Here is a 27,030-nt window from a genome sequence, read left to right as displayed (position 1 = left end):
TGCTTCTAAACATCTGAATTGTGAAATAATACAAGCTGTGGTGCTGGCTGACACCTGCAACCCCTGAGTTCCAGGCTAGCCTGGCCTATAATGAATTCAAGGCCAGCACTGCAGAGTGAGACCCTGTCCCTAAGTAACAGGAGAGAGACAGGAAGGAAAGGAAGAAGGGAGGGAATGGATAGAGGACAGAAGAAGAGAAGAGAACGTTCTAGTCGTAGGAAAAAGCTCTCCTGCCCCTCCTGCTTTCAGCACCTATGGCTCATTGGTGACCTGAGCAAAGCACTAGACTAGAGGGCAAAACATGTCAGTGATGCCCAGTCACACTTCCAAAACCTGACTGTGGGTAAGAAGCCGAGGCTAATAACTGTCCACAGTGAAAATGCTGATGCCCCAGAAATAGACTAATTTCTGCCTTATCTTCACCTCCTGAAGGTCTGTGCTGTGATTATCTGGGCGTCTTCCCCTCCAGCAGTAAATGAGCCCTGCCCTGGGTGTTTGAAATCAGAGTAGAGAACAAAATAAACACACAGAACAGTCTATACAGCTGGCTGTGGGGGCACATACTTGTGACCCCAGCACTTGGGAAACAGAGGCAGAAGGACTGACCACAAGTTCAAGACCAGCCAGCGCTACGTAGCAAGAACTTGTCTCAAAACAAAACAAGCAAAGCAGTTCCCAGACAAGGTGGAGAGGGTGCTGCTAGGGCTTCAGCAGTATCTCTTTAACAGGTTCGTAGAGATGGCCGCCACAGAAGGAAGCAGGCCTGATAGGTCCTGAGAACAGTGACATAACAGCAGCCTTCAGAGTGCTCTAAGGTTGAGCTAAGGATGTTCCTCTCATGGATAGGGAATAAATGGGCTTTGACTCTAAACTGGAAATTCTAGGGAACTTCATTCTGCGGCCAGGGTCAGCATAGACCGTAAGTCCAGGACCAGTCTCTCTGTTCAGTTGCCCCAAGGATCTCAACTTCGAGCAGTAATGCTGCCTGTGGCCTGGGAGAAAACTCCACACTGGCTAAGGGGTATGAATTGGTTGCCTGGCTTTATCTGTTCATCTAGCATTACTTCTGAAATGTCAGCAGTATTGATTAAGGTGAGTTCTAGCTCCTCTGATAGAGATTTGTTGAAAAGCTTTGTTTAGGACTGGAGAGGGATAGCTCAGAGGTCAGAGCACTGCCTGCTCTTCCAGAGGTCCTGAGTTCAATTCGCAGCAACCACATGGTGGCTCACAGCCATCTGTAATGGGATCCGATGCCCTGTTCTGGTGTGTCTAAAGACAGCTACCGTGTACTCGCATACATAAAATAAATAAATAAATCTTTTCTTAAAAAAAGAAAAGATTTGTTTATAACACAGGTCATTTTAAAACTTAATTTTTAAACCAATACATGCCCAAAGATATTTTTGTAGTAAGATGTTAAGTAGTAGACTGAGTGATCGTTGAATCAACTGCACACTAGTGTGACCTATAGAAAACCTTCTTTGTTTGTTCTTCCACACAGGTTTGCATGTATTGTTAAGCAAAAGTGAAGTGGCATATAAATTTCCAGAGCTCCTACCTCTAGTAAGTGGCTTTGACTTGGAACAGAACTTCTAGTCATCATGTGTGTGGTACTTGAAACCAAACTGAACAAACTTTTATTAGTTTAGGTTCTCCAGAGAAAGGAACCTATGGGGGTGTGTCCAGTTAGTGTATATGTGTTTGTGGGTGGGGGTAGAGCTCAGGGGTTATTCTAAGGTCTTGCCTTATGCATTTATAGAGTTGGAAAGGAGTCAGGAGAGTATTTTAGTTCTCTAGAGAGCCCATAGGACAGTTGACATTATGGTTACAAGTACACAGTCCATCTTGGTCGCAGAATCCTTTCTTTAGAGAGCACACTTTTGGAGCTAGGGAGGTGGCTCAGTGGGTAAAGTGCAGACTGAACAAATGTGAGAGCCACAGTGTGGTACCAGAGACACTCACAGCCCTGAGAGCCTGCCATAAACAAGGCGGAAGACAAGAGCTGATAGGCCAGGTTTTCCTCTGACCTCCACATATGCACCACGTCACGTGGATGTCCCTCCTACACATGAGAAACTTTGCTTTTCTACAGCTAACACCATTTGAGTTAATAAAGCCTGCCTACTGTCTTTATAGAGGATAAATGGATAAATTGCCATTTTCAAACTTTATTAAAATATTTCTCATAAAGAATGCCTCTCACCCTCAAATAGATGGAGCTGACCATACCTAACTAAATTAACACAAAATGAATGGTCATACAGTTACAGCTTAAAGCAGATTTGATATATTATTCTTTAAGCTTTGCTGTCAACCACCTTTCCTTGTGCAGATTTTAACAAGTGGGTTATTTTTAACACAGAGTGAACTGAGCCCACCCATGTTGATAGAACATCCTCTTAGATGTCTTGTCTTATGTGCTCAAGTGCATGCTGGGATGTGGAGAAGAAATGGCTTCTCTCTAGTAAATCAGGTAAGTGGTTTTGTGTTTTTTAATTCTGTGGTATTTTGATTCCATTCATTCTCCAGCTTTTATGAGAAACCTTTTACAGTTTTAAATGGACATAGCCATTGAGGATTTTGCATCTGGGATCTAGAGAGATGGCTCAGCAGTTACGAGTGCTTGCTGCTCTTGCAGGGGACCCTGGTTCAGTCCCCAGCACCTATGTCTGGTGACTTACCACCTCCCATAACTCCAATTCCAAGGGATCTAGCACCTTTTGGCCTTTGAAGGTGTCACGCATATTTGGCACAGACATGCAGATAGACACACACACACACACACACATTCACACAGATAAGCCTTTTTTTAAAAAGGTTTGGTGTCTGTGACACATTGTTTAAAAATTCAATGCAAGGTAAGCCAGTGTTCCTTAGAGCTCTTGTTTTGTGTTTGATCAAGGATCAACCCCCAGTCATCAGATGTCACAGTGAGGCCTGTACCTTCTCAGCCATCTGTCCTCCCCTCATCCACAATTTTGGGAGACCCAAAACACTGGCTGGAATCTACAGCAGACATCAGTGGATATCTCTAGTTTATTGGTTTATTCATGCTAAGATAGTATTAACTAAAAGCCCATACCAGCTCCAACCACACAGGAAGGCACACACTTGTGCTTACACAAACCCATGCTTTTTTCTTGCAGTGGGGAAATGATCAGGAAGCCATACCCATCAGAGCTTATTTACCTAATATAATTAATTATCGTTTTAGATCTATTACTACCATAATGTGAAATGCAGGCGAGAGATGTTCGACAAGGACATAGTGATGCTTCAGGTAATGAGTTAAAAACCCTGACTTCAGGGCTGTGGGGAGGCCTGGTCTTGTTTTACTGAGTCAGTCACCTAACACTCACTTGCAGATCTCTGAATCCTACCTGCTCTGTCTACTAACACTCCCCACTCAAGGCCAACAGCCTGCAGAATGCTTCCCCCAGTCTCCAGATCAGGGTCAGACTCAGCATGCCAGATGCAGCTGCTACAGTCAGACAGACAGCTGGCTAGACAGACAGACAGACAGCTCAGTGCTTAAGAGCTTTGCTGCTCATAAAGGAGCCGAGTTCTTTTTCCAGCACCACAGCAGGCAGCCACAACCACGGGGACTCCAGCTCCTTTCTGGTCTCTGTAGGCACAGCACTCATGTGGCAGACACTGGCACGCATAACCGTAAATTCTAAAAAATAAACAGACTGGCTTGGTGGTGCACGCAGAGACAGGCAGATCTCTGAGTTCGAAGGCAGTGTGCTTACATAGTGAGACCCTGACTCAACAGACTTAATAGCAGCAGCAGCACCAAAAGATAGGTGCTATGGATATGGTCCAGCACTGGCTGCTCTTCCAGAGAACTCTACTTCAGTTCCTAGCTGTTGAGTCCAGTTTGATTTAGAACTTTTAAAAATGGCATTAAGAGAAAAGAAGCTATCGTTTTATGTAATGGAGTGCTTACCACAAAAGGGTCTCAGTAACAGAATACGTATGTACATACTAGGGGCTTAATTGATATTCCTCTCAGTTCCTAGTAGGCAGTGAACTCTGATAGGAAACTGCAGCGAAATTCATAGCCGTGTCCTTCAGTGGACTGAGACAGGAAAGGAGCCGAACTGCCTGTGTGGTTCTCCTGGGGTTCAGTTTTAAGGGAGGTTTCTTTGTGTGGATTGTTTGACCTGCTTAGATTCCTGTCCCCTCTTGGCAGCCACATGATATAGGGTGTGGCTAAGTAGGTGTCCATTTTTTCTTCAAATTGGTGGTCAAATAAGCTGTTTTCTTGTGCAACCTTAAACATCTCTCACTAACACTGAGTGTCCCTTCTGACCTTCCTCTTCTCCTTTGTCTCAAACAAACAAAAAAGACAGGTGTCTCCATGATGGACCCAAACCACTTCCTGATGATCATGCTCAGCCGCTTTGAACTCTATCAGCTCTTCAGCACGCCTGACTATGGGAAGAGATTCAGTTCTGAGGTTACCCATAAGGTAAGAGCCTGTGTCACAACGCCCACGTGTCCTGTATGTGTGAGGGACAGCAGTGGGCGTGTTCTCACCTCTGCACTTGCCCCTCCTCCCACAGGACGTCGTTCAGCAGAACAACACTCTGATCGAAGAGATGCTCTACCTCATCATCATGCTTGTGGGTGAGTGCACACCGCCTTGATGTGGGCCTGGCGATGGCAGCAGGGCGCTGAGCTTGCTCGATCAGTCATGGGAAGAGAACGGGCACACAGCCCTTCACACACACACACCCCAGAAAGAGGAAGGGGTGCAATGGCCGAAACAGATGAACTGAAAGGCTGTATTTGGGCCAAGGGTGGAGGGAGACTGGCACAGCTTGGGAACACATTGTGAGCAGAGAGTTGCTAGGACTAAAATCTTCGCTTTGTTTCTTCTCTCTTGGTTCTTGGTTTAAATGTCTTCTTGACTCCAAAGACAGCAACCACAGGTTAATGAAGACCAGTGACTCAGAGACGTCTGTTTATTACCTACGTCTCCTGTTCGCTTGGCCCTGCTTTCCCAGTTCTTTGATCCCTTCTGCTCTGTCATTCCCCCACTGTTCAGACCTTCTGTGGCCGTAAAGTAGCCAATCCAGTGGGCAGAGGTGGCCCTAATGAAGAGGGTCTCAGAGTGATACCAGCCTGTCCTAGACAGAAGCACAGAGGAGGAAAGGGTGTGACTTCCACTGGTCCCGTCGTACTTCTGGTCCTTCTCCAAAGCAGCCATGAAACCTTAAGTCGGTGCATCAGACTCAGTATAAACGGGAACTGCTATTGCCTTCCAAACCAGCCTTTATTTTCCCACAGAGTGACCCAGACAGAGGATGGATTCTGTTGCAAGAACTGGAAATCTGTACACATAAGTACATGGGTCCATTAAATGTGTGCATCTACCTTTCATTTTGGACAGGAGAAAGATTCAACCCTGGGGTTGGACAGGTGGCTGCCACAGATGAAATCAAGAGGGAGATTATCCATCAGTTGAGCATCAAGCCTATGGCTCACAGTGAGCTGGTGAAGTCTCTGCCTGAAGATGTAAGTGTCCACAGTTAAGAAACCCGGAAGCTGCTCCTCCCCAGCAGTGTGTGCACTTCCCCCCTGGGTGCAAGCTACAGTTCTAAGATGGCTATTCCATCTGGAAAGGAGAACACTGGGAACAGTGACTAGGGAGCAGAGCTGAGCTAGAGAGAACTCTGAAGAATGTGGTGCTTAGAGCTAAGTGGTTTTGTCCACAGAGCAGGGGCATATTAGGGTCTGTCTGACCCCAAGGAGTGCAGGTGACGCTTTCACCTGAGGGAGGAGGTATCCACTCGAACTTGAGTAAACACACATTCTCAGGGCTTTTTCCTTACTCCAGTGCAGAAGAGTCTCTTGGTTGGTTGGTTGGTTGGTTGGTTGGTTTGGTTTTCATTTTAAAGAGGGTTTCTCTGTGTAGCCCTGACTGTCCTGAAACTTTCTCTGTAGTTCAGGCTGGCCTCAAACTTAGAGATCTGCCTGCCTCTGCCTCCCTGGGGCCAGGCTTAAAGGCATGCACCACTATCATCTGGTGGAAGAGTCTTTTTTATAAGATTGGAGTGACTAAAGCACTGGTATAAGGATATTCACAGGTTGAATTATAACTGGTTTTCCTCCCGAGGCCATTAGGCTCTCATCGACCTAACTTTCCGCTCTGGGGCTTCTCAGAATCTCAGCTCATGCAGCTGAGAAGGCCTGTTTTCATTAAGGCTCCTCAGTGCGTTTGCTTGTCACTTTACTTTTTGTTTTAAATTATGTGTATATGTGTCGATGTGTGGGTGTGTCCACCTGTGAGCACAGGTACCCAAAGAGCCCAGAAGACGGTATTGGATCCCTTGGGGCTGGAGTCATAGATATTGTGAACTAGAGCTATCTAATGTGGATGCTGGAAACCGAACTCAGGTCCTCTGGAAGAGCAATGGACGCTCTTAACTGCTGAGCTGTCTCTTCCTCTTCCTTGCAACATATTTTGCCCTAGTTGGAATAGATGAAGCCTTTAAACTTTTTTGCACACCCAGGACTGTGCAGTTCCAGGCCTTGATTAATTTGGTTGGCCTTGCTTGGTCCTATCATTCTGACATCTTTTTTGACACTAGTGCTTCAGCTGGGAAAGTGCCTCAGCTTTCTCTGGTGGTATTAGGGATGCTTCCTGGACCAAGGGTGTGGGTTAGAGAGACCCTTGCTCTCTGTGTTCAGTCCTGGCCTTCAGCTAGCTGTGTAATCTCCAGTCTTTAAGCACAGTGGCGAGCAGTGTTCTGTTCCAGGGGCAGTGAGGGTCATGGAACAAGCATACTGCTCAGACTTTGCAGTTGCTGTTCATACCCTGAGTACTTTGTTCTCTGTCCCTTCAGGAGAACAAGGAGACCGGCATGGAGAGCGTCATCGAGTCCGTTGCACATTTCAAGTGAGTTCATGACATGCGTTATGAAGTTTTATTTTAAACATGTATTTACTTTCTATGCACCTGTGCTCACTGCGGCGTATGTATACAAGTCAAAGGACAACTTGAAAAGTCAGTTCTCTTCTACAGTGTGTTCCAGTGATGGAACTCGGGCCAAACTGGACGGCAAGTGTCTTTTCCCACTGGGCCATCTTTCCAGCTTCCGAAATCACTTCTTAATGTGTTTCTTTTGATACAACTAAGGGCGAGCTGATGCTCTGAGGGTGGCAGGACTTTTCAAGTTTTAATTCTGGACTAGACTTCTCATTGGTGTTTAAGATCAGGCCGTGTGTGTGTGTGTATGTGTCTGTCTGTCTGTCTGTGTCTGTGTGTCTGTGTGTACATATCCGTGGAGCTAGAGTTAGCAGTCATGAACCACATGATGTGGGCGTTGAAGCTGTCCTCTGGAAAAGCAGCAAGTGCTCTTAACTGCTAAGCCACCTCCAGCCCCGGGGTAATTTTTCCTCCTGCTTTTCCTTGCTCTACACTGTAGCTGCAGTGTCTTTATGGATTCTAAAGATAAGATCGTGTATTCTACATGCTAGTACAGAAAGGTTAACACTACTTACACACCATGTTACAGCAGAACCGGTAACACCATGTGTACTCCATGTTAAAACAGAGAAGTTAACACTGTGTGTACTGGTGTCCCCTGGCTTAGAAATGCAGCAGTTTGGAAACCTGTTCGGTTGGGCTTCTGGGCTGTGTCTCCATTGCATTCACTTGCATAGTTTGGACTAGTTCACAGTGGAGGTGCTGACATATATGATGGCTCCTGCAGGGGCTTTTTTTGGATGTATAGTGTCAGGTCTACCCACAGAACAGTTTCAACTTGACACCCTAAAAATGTAGATGTGAGAGCTCTCGCCTGACTTGACCATCTAAGACTCTCGGCATGCGTGACTTTGCTAATGATACTCTTCCCACCAGGAAACCTGGGCTCACAGGGCGAGGCATGTATGAGCTGAAGCCAGAGTGTGCCAAAGAGTTCAACCTGTATTTTTATCATTTCTCCAGGGCAGAGCAGTCCAAGGTAAGGGGGAGCTCAGAGCAGTGGGAGGTGCTAAGTGTGTTTTCCTTATGAGGAGCAAGCTTTCACAAGTAACACAGCAACCCTGTCTAGCGTGGCAGGGCTCGCAGCACAGCGTCTGCGTGGATGAACACGGTCAGATGCACATAAACACTCCTGGCCTTATTTGCTTTGTTATCTCTCTATGCTGGGATCACACCGGGGCCCTCGCACGGGCCAGACGAGCACTGTACCGCTATGGTCCATCCCCGATTCATTTCTCTTGTCTTCTGACAGCAGAGTTCCACTGTGTGTCGTGACCAACTGGCCCGCTTGGCACACATTCAGCTTTGGACTGGCTGGTGTGCAGTGAGCCTTCATGCAGTTTTTCTAGTAACTTCAAAGACTTACATGTTGCAATCTCATTTTAACATATGTTTTTGATGAGTGGTGTAAAAAATAAAATGGTGAAGTATGTATTGTAATTCTTATCCGTATTACTTGGTCTTTCATTAGGCAGAGGAAGCTCAGCGGAAATTGAAAAGAGAAAATAAAGAAGATACAGGTATTTTCATCTTCTTTCCAAAAGCCCACATCAGTCTCTTACTGAAAAAAGATGTTCTCTTTGCCATGGTGACTCTCCAAAGTGAGGTGGAAGAACAGTCTCCTGTTCTGAGAAATAGCAAGTGCAGCAGTTTGAAGATGTCTGCACATTGGAAACGGTTGTTTCCTCCACAGACATCTGGAAATGGCTCTGCACTGGCCTGACTTGTCCAGTGTCTGCCTGCAGGGGCCTCAGTGTCCCCCTCCACTCCCTTCATTCCAAGAGGTGCTGCTTGTGCTCTGGTAAAGGGTTTCAGGACCTGGAAGCTGGGCCCAAGAATAGTTTTCAGCCCCCTTCCATCCCTCCCAGCTCGTCTGTGTCCTAATTGTCTCACAGACAGGAGAGAAGGGTGGCCTGGGAAAGCACAGCATGGGAGCCTGCGGGCTAGGGAGGAGGCTCTGCAGACTGAGTGCTTTCTGCCCAGGCGTGAGGAGTTTGGATCCCCAGAAGACATGTGAAAAATGGGGTGGGTATGGTGGCCCACCAGTCAGCAGGAGGCCAACAAAGGCAGGGACACCAGAGCAAACCAGCTAGCTGAGTGGCCAAGCATCAGCAGGTCCAGCCTTGGTCTCTCTATATTGCTTTTCACAAAGTAATCAAGGGAGACAACTCAAGGTCAACCTCTTGCCTCCACAGACGTGTGCAACCACACATGTGCCTGCCCACACACACACACACACACACACACACACACACAAAACGTACACACTGGGTGAGAAGGAAGTCTGTACCAAGTCACACTGTGTGGTCAACGGTTTTCTGTCAGTCTTGAGACATTGTGGGAGATAAGAGAGGCTCTTACATGTAGGTGGGGTTGTGGGTATTTTCTTTTTTAATATGCAGCTGTTCTTGTGCATTTGAATAGACAGTGGAACTAGAAGATAGAAAATGTCCTTTAGTGACATCAGAAGTGCCTAACAAGATGCTAGAGAAATGGCTCAGCAGTTGAGAGTTCTGGCTGCTCTCTCAGGCCCTCTGCCCCTTTTCTCTCTCTGCCCCCTTCTCACTCTCTCCCTTTCCCCTCCTCCCTCTCTCTCCTCTCGCTTCCTCTGCCTCTACTTCTTTCTCAACTCCCCTTTCCATGCCCCCAAATAAACTCTATTCTTTACTTAAAAAAAAAAAAAGAAAAAGAGTACTGGCTGCTCCTTTAGAGGACCCAGCTCACAACTGTCTATAATTCCAGTTCCAGGGGATCCCACACCCTCAAACAGACAGACAGAAAAAAAAATCCACATTAAATACATACATACATACATACATACATACATACATACATATATACATACATACATACATACATCTTTTTAAAAAGAAGTTCCTAACAAGCCAGGTGTGAGGCTGACACCTTTAATCCCACAGAGGAGGCAGAGGCGGGGGCCACTGCATTGGAGGCCAGGCTGGTCTGCATAGCAGAGAGAGACGGTTCCTTTAAACATGTCCTCCTTCGTTCCCAGCACTCCCTCCTCCGGCTTTGCCACCGTTCTGCCCTTTGTTCGCGAGTCTGGTTAACATCTTGCAGTGTGACGTCATGCTGTACATCATGGGAACGATCCTGCAGTGGGCTGTAGAGCATCACGGGTCTGCCTGGTCAGAGTCCATGCTACAGAGGGTATGTCAATGTACAGTTCAGATTTTTTTGTAGTTGGAAAAAAACAGTCAATCTCAATAAACAGAAAAACTAGGCCCCGGATACTCCCCTCCCCTCCTCTTGTTTCTGGTGAGGACTGTGCACATGCTCGATGCTTCCTTCGTACCAGGTACGTGTGCTTACCCACTAGCAGCCTGGGCCAGCCTCCTGACCCAGCCTTTGCGTCATCTGGGATGCTGGCAGACTGTAAGAGCTCTCACATGCTCCTCATTTAAAAAGCTTTAGCTCACCGGTGTCCATGTGGATGCTTAGGGTCCTGTAACTAGCTGTGGCTGTGCAGGGCCAGTCTCACTTCATAGCTTTAGTGTGAGTCTTCAGTGTCAGATCCATACACGCTCCATGAGCAGCTACTGCTTTGTCCATTACATTGGTGGAGAGACTGCGCATCGGTGAGGTTCATCTAACCTCCCGTTCCCCCACCAGTGGCACTGTTATTATCTGGTTACTATTATTCTGCCGCTGTACACCAGGCACTGTACCCCTCTAGCACCTAGAACCTCAGAACTCCAGAGGGAAGCTGGCTGTTTCTAGGTAAAGATGATGGCATAGTCTCCGAGGGGTTCCCTGCAAGACTCCAGTGTGAAAACAGTCAACCCAAGAGTCCAAAGGGAAGGGAGCCTTCCTCTGCAGCTGCCATGCTTGGACTGTCTCAGCAGGCTTATGTATCTCGTTGGCTAAGGACTGTGTAACGCATACCCCTTCTCTGTATAAGTGTGCATTTAAGTCGTAAACACAGAGCCGGGTGTGGTGGCGCACGCCTTTAATCCCAGCACTTGGGAGGCAGAGGCAGGCAGATTTCTGAGTTCAAAGTCAGCCTGATCTACAGAGTGAGTTCCAGGACAGCCAGGGCTACACAGAGAAACCCTGTCTCGAAAAAAACAAACAAACAAACAAAGACGTAAACACAGGCCACTGTAGTATCTGGGACACTGCCACCACTATGGGAAAAAATACCCATGGCAGTGATGGGGTAAGAATGCAGTGTCGTCCTGTGAGCAGGCATCTGTCACGCAGGCCTGTCTAGCTCTCGGAAGTCCTTGGCAGTCAGCCGCCTGCATGGAGGGAAAGCTAGAATAGCTCACCCCCGTCCCTTCAAACCTTGGAAGCGCAAGATAAGACCTGTGTTACAGAGAACACGGAGCAGTAGGCTGTGTCCTCTGGTTCTCTCAGACACACGTAAGGGATAGTTTGTGAGAAACTACAGCATTCAAGAAAAAAGTATCTGATTTCAAATGGTTAAGATTTGGTCCTTAGAGGGACTGCAGAGATGACTCAGTAGTTAAAATCCCTTACAGCTCTTAAAGACCAGGGTTTGATTCCCAACACCCAGTTTTAGGGGAGCTGACCCTGTACTGGCCTCTTCAAGCAACAGGCATGTGGTCCACAGGCTTGCAGGAAGTCACACACGTAAAATTAAGTTACATTAAAATATTTAGAAATGAAAATTGAGTCCCTGAAGTTGGGAACAGGATAGGTATGTGTGTTGGACACAAGTCTTGAATTTAATCAGCTAGGCAGGATTTTTTCCAAAGCTACAGTATAGGTATGAGACAGAACTAGAAATTTTGTGTGTGTGTGTGTGTGTGTGTGTGTGTGAGAGAGAGAGAGAGAGAGAGAGAGAGAGAGAGAGAGAGACGGCAGTAGCCATAAAGAACCCAAGGATTCCCGTTCTCTGCCTAGCTGTTTGGGAAATGTTGGTTTTCTTTGCCAGTTCTTCTCTGTTCAGGTGCCAGCCTGACCTCTCTAACTGAATCAACAATCAGGATTGGCTTTTCTCATGTTTACTCTCTGGCTTGTCATTTTTTAGTAATAATTATTTTTATGCTTGTAAATGTATACTTGTACTTGTTTTTTGCATTTTTTATTTTCTAACCCTGAGAATTTTTGCTGGAGGTGCTGCATTTGATCGGGATGGCTCTCCAGGAAGAGAAGCACCACTTGGAGAACGCCGTGGAAGGGCACGTGCAGACCTTCACCTTCACACAGAAGATTTCAAGTATGTGTGGCCTTTCTGCTCACCCTGCACTCGCTAAGTGACGTTAAGTGACAGCTCCTAGCTGCTTCTACAGGACGAGTGCTGGTGCTGCATGCAAGTGCCAGGGGCCGCCTGGTCTATATTAGTTATCCTGGTAGTAAAACACGATGGGCTGTGTGTTAGAGAGAAGGCATGTGGATGGCAGTTATCACCGGGTCCTTACTTAAACATGAAAGGTCTGTGCATGTTCCACCACTCAAACGTTAGTTCACAAACAGCAGAAAATAATGTGGAGTCATTAGCTTGAAAGGGGATGGAACAGGTCACAGCTCAGCCTCTGAGATTCAAGTGACTTGGTCCAGAGCCTCCTGTGGAGGAGTTGCTTAATGTGTGGCCAGTATGTGAGCTTTACCTCAAAGATATGCCTTCTACTGGGAAAAACAGCTGTGTTTTCAGCATCCCACCATTAAGTTATTGCTGTTAGCTTACAAAAGCACGGTGTTCTACAGTGTTCAGAAACAGAAGATTAGCTGTAGGGCATTGGATTATAGCTTATATAAAAGAATTTGATTGTTTTGTCAGCGTTTATTTTTGAGTAATGTGACTTTTAAAAAGCCCAGGGAAATATTTTCCGACTTTTTATTTTAAAATTTTTCCAGCAATCCTGAATTCAGTGATGTACATGCATTCACATATTAGCTGTTTTGTGACACACACACACACACACACACACACACACACACACACACACACACACGTGTATATATATGAGGAGCTGAGAGAGTTATATAGTGACACCTCATTCTTACTGCTGAAGCTCACCAGTTAGTACTTGTATATTTGCTTTTATATTTCTGCTTATTTATGGAAACAGTCTCACTGTGTACACCTGGCTGGCCTTGAACTCACTGTGTAAGCCAGGCTGACCTCAGACTCACAAGGACCTGCCTGCTGTTGCTCCTTAGTGCTGGTGCTAAGGCCTAGTATACCATCATGCCTGATTCGATATTTTAACTTTTTTTGTTTTTGAGACAAGCTAAGTAGTCCTGGCTGTCCTGAAGCTCAATATGTAGACCTGACTGGCCTTGAACTCACAGAAATCCTCCTGCCTCTGCCTCCCGAGTGCTGGGATAAAAGGGTATATGCCACCATACCTGGCAGTGCTTCGATTCTTGTAGAAGAAAAAGCTGTGTTTCATATTTTAAAACAGACAGGCATTCTGTCCCTCCTGAAGGTGGCAGCTGTGAGTCTCCTGCTGTGACTGTTGTGCAGTGCTCATACTTCCTTGGATCAGATTGTGTCACTTTCTGCCCAGTGGTAACACACACATTCAGTTTCTGTGACACTCTCTGGTCCCAAACCTTTGGCCTCCACTTGTGCTTTCCCTGCCTGGCTCACCATGTAGGTGAATTCATGGTGTTTTGATGGGGAGGTAGGAATTTCTGGGCTGAAAGGATTTTTTTGTAACTTTGTTCTTTTAAGTGCTGACAAAATGTCCCATTGTCCTTTAAGAGGAGTAGGACTGGGCAGTGGGCCTGTTTGTCCAGACAGCTGTGGTTTCCTGCTTTGCTCCCTGGTTTAGTAAGAGCAGCAGGGAAGGGGAGCTGCCTCTGCCCACTGCATGCGGGCTTTGCTCTTCACTGGCACCAGCCTGTCTGTATTCTGTCTCTGCCGGCATTTCTCCATGGTTCGCGTCGTGCCTTCCATCTTACATTTCAATGGTGCTTTTATTTTCCAGTAGCCATACACCACTCTGAATCCATTCATTGTCTCACCGATATAAGGTGTCACTTTCCAGGAGGTGGAGCCCAAGGGCTGGCTGGCCAGCTAGTCTAGCAATCTCTGAACACATGGCCTAGTGAGAGATCCTGTCCCAAAAAGTACAGTGGAGAACAAGTGAGGGAGACTGCTGGCCCCCACCTCCCACATGCACACGCACACACATACACAAACAGTGTAAGTGGAGTCAGACGATAGGCAGCAAGTGCCGTACGCAGTTACATGTCTCTCTGGTAGGACGAAGCGCCAAGATGTGTTAGCTGTTAACTGTGCCTTCTCTTTCTCTCCCAGAGCCTGGTGATGCACCACATAACTCCCCGAGCATCCTAGCTATGCTGGAGACCTTGCAGAACGCCCCCTCCCTGGAAGCCCACAAGGACATGATCAGGTGGTTGCTAAAGGTAACATTTCCACATTGCTGTGTGTCTTGAGAGAAGCATTAGATATTGGCTATTTATAATAACATTTCTTAACATCAGCATAACAGTGTTTGGGGTTTGTTTATTTCAAGATGTTTAATGCAATTAAGAAGATAAGAGAGTGTTCATCCAGCAGCCCTGTGGCCGAGGCGGAGGGAACCATAATGGAGGAGGTAAGAGAGCGAGGTAGAGGCGGGCTTGCCAGCCTGTGCCATTCCCCGGCTCCTCAGACGCCAAGGGTGGATCTCTGGGAGTTTGAAGCTAGCCTGCTCTACATAACTTTTTCCAGGCCAATCAGGACTGTTACATACTGAAGCTATGTCTCAAAAAAAAAAAAAAAAAATGCAACTAAACTAATAATGGAAACAAAACTTTAACAGGTTAATATGAACAAATTTTCTCTGCAGTAAAGCAGTAGTTAATATTCACAAACATTAAATTCCAAAAGATAGATAGCTCTTAGTGCCTATAGTACAGATGCTATGCTTAGGGGCAAAGACTGGGTGTAGCCTCTGTGTGCAGAATCTAGCTAAATGGAGCATCATTCCAGAGCTCAAGAGACAAGGACAAAGCAGAGAGGAAAAGAAAAGCCGAGATCGCCAGACTGCGCCGGGAGAAGATCATGGCCCAGATGTCTGAGATGCAGCGGCACTTCATTGACGAAAACAAAGAGCTCTTCCAGCAGACCCTAGAGCTGGACACCTCTGCCTCTGCCACTCTTGACAGCAGGTAACTCGAACAACGGCTTTTAAGACTTCTGACCGTTGGTTCTCTGTATGCTTTTAATTGAGTAAAGGTGGTGGGTAATTTTGTGGCCTCCAGTTAGTGGAGTTCACTCCTAGGCCAGGGAAATAGCGCCGGACAGGCAGTGAACTCTGCATGCTGGCACATGCTTGTAATCTCAGTGCTGGGGAGGCAGGCGGCTGGGGCAGTGGCCAGGCAGCCTGGCCTCACACGCCAGCTACAGGCCAGCGGGAGGTCCTGTGACCCTGGGCTGAGCCATGGCCCCACACACATGTGCACACATACACAAAGAGATCTCTGCCTCTGAGTAATTCATGTGTTCGCTTAAAGTGTTATTTTCTACAACGTACCTTTGACATGAAAGAATGAGCACGCTGGGCTGGCGTGTGTTACAGGCAGGTTGCTGTGAGTGGAGGTGGCTTTAAGCACATAAGAGAACCCTGCCACATCCTGTCATCAAGACCACGTGTTGTGTGTACCTATCTGGAGTCTGTCATTTAACGATTATAGAGAAACTTCTTAGGCTCATTCAGTATTACAGTCATAACCTTTGTATTGCAGCCCTCCCGTTTCAGACGCAGCTCTTACAGCACTGGGCCCAGCACAGACACAGGTCCCTGAACCGAGACAGTTTGTCACCTGTATATTATGTCAAGAGGAGCAAGAGGTGACTGTGGGAAGCAGGGCGATGGTCTTGGCAGCGTTTGTTCAGAGGTCAACGGTTCTGTCAAAAGACAGGACGAAAACCATCGCGGACCCAGGTAAGGTCTGCTGCATTATCGGATCAGAACCCAGCTGCCCTGACAGCGTACAAGCAGCCTCCATGCCAGGCCTCATGACCCAAACCTGTGATCCCTGCCCAGAGGCCAGAGGATTGCTGAGAGTTCAAAGCCAGCCAGGGCTAGAGTGTGAGGCTGTGTCTTGGCATAGCCCTTAGCATTTCTGCTTTGAGATCAGGGCATGAGGCATGATGGGGAGTTAGATTCTGTCAGCAGCCAAAGCTTCATTCCGATAGATCATGGTCCTTTATACTCCAGAGTAGATGCTCAAGTCCCTGTACAAGTTGCTGTAGTGCTGGAGAGAGAGCTCCCGGGCAGAACACTCGATCACTGCGAGGGAGGGTCTGGGTTTCGTTGTAATACTGAGATAGGGGAGAACCCCGCTCCATGCATAGGATTTGCATGTGACCTTGGTTCATCTTCCTAGGTACTTGATTTCTAGGTCACAGTTCAATGCTGTTTAATGAGAGAATGACAAGGACGTAAGCCAGGCAGCCGTGTCAGCATCTGTGGAGGGTTCCCCTGGACGTTTTGGTCTACCTTCTGTGACCCCACAGATGCAGAGCTCCTGGATACGGAGGGCCTGTTACTTAGAGCACCTTCAGTCTCACATTGCAGTTCAGGGCTACTTGAGTTTCACTTTTTAAGGTCTGAGAGTCTTACATAAATTAGTGCCATCGAAAGTTGGAATAAATTAACATTTCTTTACCTAAGTCTTCACAAATCCAGGGATGCACATTGATCATAGGAAAGTTAAATGCTTGGAGTTTTGTTTTTTATTTGTTTGTTTTATAATGCAGAAAAATATGATCCATTATTCATGCACCCCGATCTGTCTTGTGGGACACACACTGGCAGCTGTGGGCACGTTATGCATGCCCATTGTTGGCAAAGGTAATTTGTATTCTTATATTACTCAGGGAACACCATCTGAAGGCTCAGGATTGACTTTTAAAGCAAAGGAAAATTTGTGCTGGGGGTGGGGATAAAAAAAACCTAAAGATCCTGGCAAATTTTCTAAACATTTGCTTAATAAATAAGTACTTGCTTTGTAATGAATGTAAAAGAATAACAAGAAACGGAGAGTGTTGGGTATAATATTTTAACATAGCTTTGTATCAGAATCTCCATCTTTCCAGAGATAGGAATGAATCTGTTAGGTAACTAGCTGAAAAGACAGAAGGACATGGTACGGTAGAGGAAACCTATATCATATAGGCTATTTGAGTGTTGTATTCTTTCTTCAGGTCCAAAGCAGTTCTGGATTGCAGAGGTGTTAGTACATGCTCTGTGGCTCCCAAGGCTGTAGCCAAAAGGGGGCGCCTCCCGCACCCTGCATGGCGCTCTGTGTGCTCCTCAGCACTGGTCTCAGAACTGTGCTTATTGTTAGTGTGGCCACTACAAACAAGGGACCACCAGCCCTGAGAAAATGGCCAGCCAGTGAGAGCACCAACAAGTGTCTCTTCCCACTCGTGAAAGGCCTTTAGATCAGTCAGGTTTTGTCGTTTTTATTGTTTATAGTGTTTCTGTGTTAGGACTCCAAATCCACTGTGAGGATTAGTTATGCTGCCTGTGTTTAAGCCAGTTCAGTTCAGGATTCATGTTTTTAATTGTTGTGAGAAAAATGCCTTAGAATGTTGATGCTTGACCTCCTGCTGACATGACCGCCCCAGATTCTGACGCTCCTGTTCTCTAATTGTGAAGGTATTTTGATTCCGTTCAAGCCAAGGAGCAGCGAAGGCAGCAGCGGCTGCGCTTGCACACTAGCTACGATGTAGAGAATGGCGAGTTCCTCTGCCCGCTCTGTGAGTGCCTGAGCAACACGGTGATCCCCCTGCTGCTTCCTCCCAGGAGCATCCTCAGCAGGTAGGCTCTGCAGCATCCTGGCGCAGGACTGGCTCTGTGGATGAGGAAAGGATCCGGCTGGGGGAGCAAGGTGCAGGGTCAGCGCTGCAGCGGCAGGCGGGCGACCTTGCCAATGACTTACTCAGACATTTCTTCTACCAGGCCTGTGGGCTGTGGTTGTGACCTTGAGAAATGGACAAGCCAAAATGTAGTTTTTTACTCACCTGTCAGTACTGTAGAAGATGTAAAAGTTGTTTGTTCATAGAAATCCAGTATCTTCGTTTTTCCTAGAGATCCTACTTTAAAGATACTCCCCCATGCTTTTCAAAGACACTTAGTCTACTGCTGGGTGTGGTGGCGCACACCTTAGCCCCAGCATTTGAGGGGCAAATGGATCTCTGTGAGTTCCAGTCCCAGCTGCACAGTGAGACTCTGTCAAAAGTAAAGCCTTTGACCGACCTCCATATGTTTCCTGTGGGCACAAACAGCATACACATACATTGAAAAGAAAATTAAACATGTATACGGGCAAGAGAGATGGCCTAGCCATTAAGAACCCTGCTGCTCTTCCAGAGGACCCATGTTCAGTTTCCAGCACCTACATGGTGACTCACAACTGTCTGTAATTCTAGTTCCAGGGGATCTGATGCCTCCCCTGGACTCCATAGGCACTGCTCACATATGGTTCATATACATACACACAGGCAAAACACTGATATACATAAAAAACTGAAGTAAGTCTTTAGAAAACAAATATGTAGGTTTTTAAATAAGTTTTATGAGTGTGAATTACCTGTTTCTGCGCAATTCTTTGGACTCAGTTCAAGGCAGAGGCCAGCTTTTCTATTTGTTTTAGGAACTTCACATTTGACTCTGTCTCTGTTGCCATAAAACATTATACACTGTTGTTAGGTTCCCACCTACTCTTTATAGTCACAGGAGCGTCGTGGTGCTAACTTACCGCTGTATTTGAACTAAGAAGTATTAACTGCCCATGAGGAGATGTTGTATTTGTTGAATTTTACCTGTGACTTTTATGGCTTAGTTTTTGGTTTCTTTCCCATGGTTACTAATGGCATAGCCATCGCTGAAGAACGCTATAGAAGAGCAGTCTGTGGAACCTGAAGTAACTGCGATAGTGTCAGCTCTGCCCCTCAGAGCCTATAGTCAGGCTGCATAGCTCAGTGTCCATGTGTAAAATGGGCACAGTTGTTCATCATAGTAGTACTTGGACAGTTAGATGAGCCACTTTGAGCATCCTATAGTAAGGGCTTTGCTCGGTTTGTCACATAAGTATGTGGTGAGTGATGTCTGTGGTGATTGTGGGATTGAAGAAATTCTGCCATGTTCTAGTACTAAAAATAAGTGAACCTTTCAATAGTACTGCCATCATTGATCAAAATACAGCTCCGTCTCTGTTGGCCAGTATCTCAGCTTCGGTGCCGGCATTGAACTGACGATCTCAGTCATGTAAGCACCCTCAGTCCATCATGAGAGAGGACGATGTTCTCTGCCTGCCACCACGTGGCCTCTAGGGACTGAACTGGGCTTGTCACCTCAGCTGTCTCACTAGTCACAGATTTTGTTTGTTTGTTTTTGATACAACAAATTTTCCCTACCCTAATTTTTGTTTTGTGTTTTGTTTTCTGTGTGTGGGTGTCTTGACTGCATGGGTGTCTATGTGTCACACATGTGCTTGATACCACCCATGGAACCAGAGTGACAGATGGCCATGAGCCACCACATGGGTGCTGAGAGCTAAACCTGGGTCCTCTGTAAGAGCAGCCAGGGCCTTATCCTCTGAGCATCATCTCTCTACCCCCAGCCTGAATTCTCAGTTATTTTAGATGTCTAAAACACATGTTTTTTAAGAAAGCTTTTGTATCTTAATCTAATCAATAAAGAACTGAGTGTTGTCTGTAACCTCTTTCAGGAGGTTAAATTTTTCAGACCAACCAGATCTGGCACAGTGGACGAGAGCAGTAACACAGCAGATAAAGGTGGTCCAGATGCTGAGGAGAAAGCACAATGCTGCTGGTAAGTGCTGGCCGCCTGCTTCTGTTTGTCTCTTTACATGGATTTATGTATGTACGTGTGTGTGTGTGTATGTTCATATGTGCCCACGTGCATTCTGTGGTGCACATCTCGAGGTCAGAAGAAATGGGGCGTTGTATCTCCCCCACCCTGTGGGTCCCAGGGATCCAGCTCAGGCCAGGAGCCTTAGCAGCACGTGCTTCGCCCCGCGCCATCTCCCACCCTGTGGGTCCCAGGGATCCAGCTCAGGCCAGGAGCCTTAGCAGCACGTGCTTCGCCCCGTGCCATCTCCCACCCTGTGGGTCCCAGGGATCCAGCTCAGGCCAGGAGCCTTAGCAGCACGTGCTTCGCCCCGTGCCATCTCCCACCCTGTGGGTCCCAGGGATCCAGCTCAGGCCAGGAGCCTTAGCAGCACGTGCTTCGCCCCGTGCCATCCCCCCACCCTGTGGGTCCCAGGGATCCAGCTCAGGCCAGGAGCCTTAGCAGCAAGTGCTTCGCCCCGTGCCATCTCCCCCACCCTGTGGGTCCCAGGGATCCAGCTCAGGCCAGGAGCCTTAGCAGCAAGTGCTTCGCCCCGTGCCATCTCCCCCACCCTGTGGGTCCCAGGGATCCAGCTCAGGCCAGGAGCCTTAGCAGCAAGTGCTTCGCCCCGTGCCATCTCCCCCACCCTGTGGGTCCCAGGGATCCAGCTCAGGCCAGGAGCCTTAGCAGCAAGTGCTTCGCCCCGTGCCATCTCCCCCACCCTGTGGGTCCCAGGGATCCAGCTCAGGCCAGGAGCCTTAGCAGCACGTGCTTCGCCCCGTGCCATCCCCCCACCCTGTGGGTCCCAGGGATCCAGCTCAGGCCAGGAGCCTTAGCAGCACATGCTTCGCCCCGTGCCATCCCCCCACCCTGTGGGTCCCAGGGATCCAGCTCAGGCCAGGAGCCTTAGCAGCACGTGCTTCGCCCCGTGCCATCCCCCCACCCTATGGGTCCCAGGGATCCAGCTCAGGCCAGGAGCCTTAGCAGCACGTGCTTCGCCCCGTGCCATCCCCCCACCCTGTGGGTCCCAGGGATCCAGCTCAGGCCAGGAGCCTTAGCAGCACGTGCTTCGCCCCGTGCCATCTCCCACCCTGTGGGTCCCAGGGATCCAGCTCAGGCCAGGAGCCTTAGCAGCACGTGCTTCGCCCCGTGCCATCCCCCCACCCTGTGGGTCCCAGGGATCCAGCTCAGGCCAGGAGCCTTAGCAGCACGTGCTTCGCCCCGTGCCATCTCCCACCCTGTGGGTCCCAGGGATCCAGCTCAGGCCAGGAGCCTTAGCAGCACGTGCTTCGCCCCGTGCCATCTCCCACCCTGTGGGTCCCAGGGATCCAGCTCAGGCCAGGAGCCTTAGCAGCACGTGCTTCGCCCCGTGCCATCCCCCCACCCTGTGGGTCCCAGGGATCCAGCTCAGGCCAGGAGCCTTAGCAGCACGTGCTTCGCCCCGTGCCATCTCCCACCCTGTGGGTCCCAGGGATCCAGCTCAGGCCAGGAGCCTTAGCAGCACGTGCTTCGCCCCGTGCCATCTCCCACCCTGTGGGTCCCAGGGATCCAGCTCAGGCCAGGAGCCTTAGCAGCACGTGCTTCGCCCCGTGCCATCTCCCACCCTGTGGGTCCCAGGGATCCAGCTCAGGCCAGGAGCCTTAGCAGCACGTGCTTCGCCCCGTGCCATCTCCCACCCGGGAACTTGTCTTTTTCCTCTACGGTATAAATTGACTGGAAGGGGCGTCTCCAAATAAAATTGTTTTAAAGTATTTGAAAGTGGGGGTCTAGGCTAGAGAGACAGTTCAGCAGGTAAGAGCACTGGCTGCTCTTCCAGAGGTCCTGAGTTCAGTTACCAGCAACCACATGGTGGCTCACAACCGTCTGTAATGGAATGTTACCCTCTTCTGGTGTGTCTGAAGGTGATGACAGTGTAATCACAAAGAAGTGAGAGTCTAGAGAGATGGCTCAGTGATTCAGAGCACTCAATGCTTTGCAGAAAACCCAAGTTCAGTTCCCAGCACCCACAGCACAGGTTCACAACTACCTATAACACCCTCTTCTGACCTCTGGCCCCTACATGCACATGTGTATACACTCATAAACACATACAGAAATAAAAGCAAAATCTTTAAAAAAGAGAAAAACAACACGTACTATGGGCTGGAGCAGTGCCTCAGCACTTAAGCGCACTGGTTGCTTTCATCACATATCCATGTTCATTTCCTGGCACTGCATGGCAGCTGTTTGTAGTTCCAGCTCCAGGGGATCTGACGCTCGGAGTGGGCCACACACACACGGTGCACAGACTTACATGTGGGGAAAACACTCACATATTAAATAAAAATAAACAGATCTTCTTAAAAATATAAATAGTCTGAGCATCTTGGCACAGGCCTTCAATCCCAGCACTGGGGAGGCAGAAGCAGGGCAGGTCTCTGTCAGTTTAAGGCCAGGCAGAGTGCTGTGGTGAGACCCTGTCTCAAAACTAAATAAATTAAAAAATAAAGTATATGTCTCTAGCTGCATATGTATCAAAAGATGGCCTAGTCGGCCATCACTGGAAAGAGAGGCCCATTGGACTTGCAAACTTTATATGCCCCAGTACAAGGGAATGCCAGGGCCAAAAAGGGGGAGTGGGTGGGTAGGGAAGTGGGGGGGTGGGTATGGGGGACTTTTGGGATAGCATTGGAAATGTAAATGAGGAAAATACCTAATAAAAAATTTAAAAAAAAATAAAGTATATAAATAAATAATAAAACCTCTTTCTGAGGAGGGCTAGTGGCGCACACCTCTGACCCCAGCACTCGGGAGGCAGAGAGGCAGGTGGATCAAGTTCAAAGCCAGCCTGGTCTACGGAGTGAGTTCCAGGACAGCCATGACTACACAGAGAAAATGTTCCCTAGCCTCTGCTCTCCACTCGGCCTGGGGATGTGTGGGCAGAGACGTCATTAGTCCTCACCTGTGCAAAGGGCAACCTCCCAGCTTTACTGTCCCCAGGGGCTGTGCTGTGAGGTCAGAGTGGGCTACCATACCAGGTGTGGTCAGCCACAGTAACACTCACTACACTTCCTGTGGTATTTTGGCAGTTAGGAGTAATAGGAATGTTTTTCAGGTTTTTGTATTTATTTATTTGTTTGTTTGTTTGATTCTTTGATCACGTGGCTAAAGTACATAAAGATTGTGCTGATTATATTCTGCTAAAAAATTATATAAAATGCCTATTTCTGCAGACACGTCTTCTTCAGAGGACACAGAAGCCATGAATATAATACCGATCCCCGAAGGCTTCAGGCCTGATTTTTATCCTAGGTGAGTATAAGATATTCTTCCCTTTCAATCTGGCCCATTGGAGATGAAGCTAGGTGAGTCGTTGGTGTAGCGTGGCCTGACAAGACTGAGGGCGAAATGGTACCTGAAGTTTAAACACTGCGTGACAGTGGCTGTAGTAGACTAGCCAAAACGTAAGAAAGAGCATGGAGAGTGGTAGTTGTCCACCATGGGTCGAGACCCCTGTGGGGTAGAATAGCCCTTCGTGGGGTCTCGTATCAATATCCTGTCCATCAGATGTTTACATTACAGCTCATAACAGCAGAATTACGGTTGGGAATTAGCAGTGAAATCACTGGTTGGGGTTACCACATGAGGAACTGTGTTAAAGGGTTAAAGTGCTACCTCTGGTGTACCAGCGCCAGCTGCCCTCCCGTGTATACTGCCACAGTGTCCCCGACTCCCTTACACATCAGCACGACGTCTAACCCTGGCCACGGGGCTTGCCCACCAGGTCTCAGGCTTCCTTCTGACTTCCACCTTTCTCTTAGAAACCCACCAAGCTCTTAGTCACCCAAGTCCAAACCGTCTTGTTGTCCCTAAGCCAATAAGTTACAGTAGACAGTTGGGGTCCAGAATGTGGCACCGCTGCTCATTCCCTGAGTTCCCTCATCTGTAACGCAAAGTATTTCCCAGGTCTGGTAATGGTGAGGTGACATGACGTAATGCCCTGTGTGCTCTGCCTGTTGTGTCTGTCCTGAGTGACTCAGCGAGCAGGGCGTCTGGCCTCTGCCTGCTGTGCTCGCCAGTCTGTCATTTGTCCCTACTAGTACCTGCATGCCTTCCCTCCCCAGCTTCCTTTGCCATTTTTGCTGACTTCTACTGGGCATTGAACTAGGCCTGATGCGTGCAAGTGCCCTAACACTGAGCTGGGCATAGTTTCGTGTTTGGGGGTTTGGGGGGGGGGGTTGGTTGGTTGGGTTGGGTTTTTTTGGTTTTTTTGAGACAGGGTTTCTCTGTGTAGCCCTGGCTGCCCTGGAACTCACTCTGTAGACCAGGCTGGCCTTGAACTCAGAAATCTGCCTGCCTCTGCCTCCCAAGTGCTGGGATTAAAGGCATGTGGCACCACGCTGGGCCAGTTTCGTGTTTTGAAGTCAGTAATGTCTTATTGTTGCATAAGATCATCTTTTTCCAATTTGGGATTAAATCCATAGTCAGCTTTTGCATTGTATTATTTCTTCTGATAATAATTTGTGTGTTGTAAGGACGTCCATCCTTAGGCAGCAGGTGTCTCCTGTAGTTTATAGTTCCTTATATCTTTCTAAGCTGGTTTTCTGTAGAGTGTGTTTGTTCCTGGCTGTGCAGTGGTTCTGGTCCATGCCTGGTTCTTGCTCTTCCTGCGCTTAGACCAATCAGATGTCCTCTGTCCTGGAGGCTCTGCCGCACGCACACACACAGCTCAAAGCTCAATCTCACACCAGTCAGGACAAGGCTCAGCTGTCCTGTCAGTTGTCCTTGGTTGTGTGCATTTGTTTGTTCTGTTGTTTTTGAGATGGGGACTCATGATGTGGCACTGGCTCCATCTCACAGAGGTGCCTCCCTTAGGAGTGGCCTTACCCCACCATGGAGAATGTTCCCTCATTCTCACTATCTGCTAAGAAAAAACGCTATTCTCACTCCTTCTTTACCACGGAACGGCATCTCTTCCTGTCTGGAGTGTGTGAAATGTCCTTCCGATGTCCCTTCCTTTTAGTTGATTGGCAGATTTTTGAAACCCTTGGTGTCTCTCCTGCTTAGTCTGTGTGTGGAGTCCTGCTGGGTTCTCCCTCGGGGCATGGTTCTCTGAAGTGGTCCCCTGTCTGCTCACACTGGCCTTCCCAGGCTGCTCTTCTCCTTGTCCTCACAGTATTCCAGCACCACCCATATGAGGGATTGAACCCAATGCCTTGCTCTCCTACTCTAGTCCCACGTTTGTTCCTGCTTGCTAACTTAATCGAATGTTGTGACATTTCCTTCAGTGTGTCTGCTCCTTGAGTTCTAAGTACAGTAAGACACAGGCGCTCAGTGGGGACCCGCTGAGTCTCACAGCAAGGTCAGCAGCCACCACCAGTCTTGGATCAAGGGCTCCCAAATGTCAGTGTGTAGTCATGTCCTCTGATGTTCTGGGAACACCAGTCTTTGTGGAGGTGGGGGACATTGCTAAGAGCGAGCAAGCGACCCAGACATTGCATGGTTCATACAGTAGATACACGTGCTTATCCTGCCTTCAGCCCTGAGCCTCTGCTTACGCACAGGACAGATCGCCCTCAGTCAGGCACAGTGCCACACAGCTATCTCTGCATGCATATGTTAAATGGTTTGTGTGCAGCACAGGACAGAGTGACTTAGAGATGAAGCTGTGGTATCCATGTGTGCACGTGTGAGCTAATCCTATGCATGTTTCCACAGGAACCCATATTCTGATAGCATAAAAGAAATGTTAACGACATTTGGAACGGCTGCTTACAAGGTGGGACTGAAGGTTCATCCTAATGAAGGTGACCCCCGTGTGCCCATCCTGTGCTGGGGGACCTGTGCATACACCATCCAGAGCATAGGTAAGACTCTCATAGCTGTGCCTCCCAGTCACCAGGTGCTGATGAGAAATGTTCTTAGCAGTTCTCCTTAACCCCAGGCAGAGGCAGAAACCTTCTGAAGCCAGAACTTCTAAGGGAGACTCTGCCTTGAGTACCAGGCTCATGTGTGGTGCACAGACAGACATGGAGACAGACACTCATATTCTTTAAATGAATATTTAGTATGAATAGCACTATAAAGAAGTAGTAAAAAGAAATCAAGAAATAACTGTATACGGGCAAAATGCTAGTTTGTTTTACAGCTTCTGAGTACGTGCAGCCACAGAAACAAGCATAGCTGTGGTTGTAGCACTTTCTTACTGAGGAACTCGGTTGGGTTTTTTCTTAACTTGATGTGTAGGAATATTTGCCTACGTGTATGTCTGTGCACCACAAGTGAGCCTAATGCCTACAGGGACTAGAATTGGGCATCAGACCCCTGAAACTAGAGTTGCAGTCAGTTAGGAGCTACTAAGTGGGTTCTGGGAACCAAACCCAGGTCCTCTGCAAGAGCAGCGGGTGCTCCTTTCTCCTGAGCCCTTTAGCCCTTTTTTGTTTCTTTCATCCAAAGTGAATTCTTGTCTAATGTCTTAAAGTTGCTAAAATCTAGCTGGGAGTCATGTTGCACACCTTTAATGCCAGCACTTGGGAGGCAGAGGCAGCCGGATCCGAGTTCGAGGCCAGCCTGGTCTACAGAGTGAGTTCCAGGACAGCCAGGGCTACACAGAGAAATCCTGTCTTAAAAAAAAAAAACGGGGGTTGGGGAATGATAATAAGAAATGACAAAATCACATTCTCCTCAGAAATAATTGAACTTCTTAAAAATGTGCAAAGAATAAATAACCTTAAAAATATATATGGCATTCAGCTTACCCTCTCAACCATCTTAAATTTCTAGAAAGAATTTTGAGTGATGAGGAGAAGCCTGTTTTTGGACCTCTGCCTTGTAGACTGGTAAGAACACTCGCTCCTCTTAGTAAAACTCACTTGCTGTAAAGATGCCAAACATGTTGTATGGGGTCTGGGTTGCCTGGTGTCTGCTTGTTCCGAGGTATATTTTTAGACAGGATCTGCTCATTTCTCTGCTAACTGTAAGGCCGTCTTTATTTCAGGACGACTGTCTCAGGTCGTTAACACGGTTTGCAGCAGCACATTGGACAGTGGCGTTACTTCCTGTGGTACAAGGACACTTCTGTAAACTCTTTGCATGTGAGTGCTCCGTGTCTACCACCATCTCTGTCTGCAGCTTATGGTCTTTGGGAATCTTGTTGGTAGGAGTCTAATGTCTCTGTTACAAATGCAGTATTTGCTAGTACTGTCTGCTACTGCTGCTCTGACTCGCAGATTCAGACATGTCCCTACTGCA

At 47.9% G+C, this 27,030-nt stretch overlaps 1 protein-coding gene across 5 annotated transcripts in view; it reads left to right on the top strand.

Moving 5' to 3' along the window:
• Nucleotides 1-27,030, top strand: part of Ubr2 (ubiquitin protein ligase E3 component n-recognin 2) — an 82,596-nt gene that overhangs the window by 39,223 nt on the left and 16,343 nt on the right. For 3 of the 5 annotated variants that reach the window (XM_030249735.1, NM_001177374.1, NM_146078.3), the window contains exons 16-37: nt 1,502-1,563; nt 2,363-2,473; nt 3,215-3,280; nt 4,352-4,474; nt 4,569-4,632; nt 5,399-5,523; nt 6,855-6,907; nt 7,874-7,976; nt 8,469-8,517; nt 10,011-10,165; nt 12,098-12,200; nt 14,250-14,359; nt 14,470-14,550; nt 14,928-15,106; nt 15,683-15,882; nt 16,701-16,794; nt 17,605-17,766; nt 19,679-19,782; nt 23,013-23,091; nt 25,498-25,646; nt 26,563-26,618; nt 26,777-26,873. In XM_030249735.1, the coding sequence (XP_030105595.1) occupies nt 1,502-1,563; nt 2,363-2,473; nt 3,215-3,280; nt 4,352-4,474; nt 4,569-4,632; nt 5,399-5,523; nt 6,855-6,907; nt 7,874-7,976; nt 8,469-8,517; nt 10,011-10,165; nt 12,098-12,200; nt 14,250-14,359; nt 14,470-14,550; nt 14,928-15,106; nt 15,683-15,882; nt 16,701-16,794; nt 17,605-17,766; nt 19,679-19,782; nt 23,013-23,091; nt 25,498-25,646; nt 26,563-26,618; nt 26,777-26,873 (2,325 nt within the window). Of the gene's footprint in view, nt 1-1,501; nt 1,564-2,362; nt 2,474-3,214; nt 3,281-4,351; nt 4,475-4,568; nt 4,633-5,398; nt 5,524-6,854; nt 6,908-7,873; nt 7,977-8,468; nt 8,518-10,010; nt 10,166-12,097; nt 12,201-14,249; nt 14,360-14,469; nt 14,551-14,927; nt 15,107-15,682; nt 15,883-16,700; nt 16,795-17,604; nt 17,767-19,678; nt 19,783-23,012; nt 23,092-25,497; nt 25,647-26,562; nt 26,619-26,776; nt 26,874-27,030 lie in introns of those variants that run through there. The other 2 variants (XM_006524145.2, XR_001782069.2) reach the window with 2 other exon arrangements.

The sequence above is a fragment of the Mus musculus genome, chromosome 17, assembly GCF_000001635.26.
Source record: "Mus musculus strain C57BL/6J chromosome 17, GRCm38.p6 C57BL/6J".
Lineage (NCBI taxonomy): Eukaryota > Metazoa > Chordata > Mammalia > Rodentia > Muridae > Mus > Mus musculus.
The sequence above is the reverse complement of the archived record's forward strand: the minus strand, read 5'-3'. Positions and strand labels throughout refer to the sequence as shown.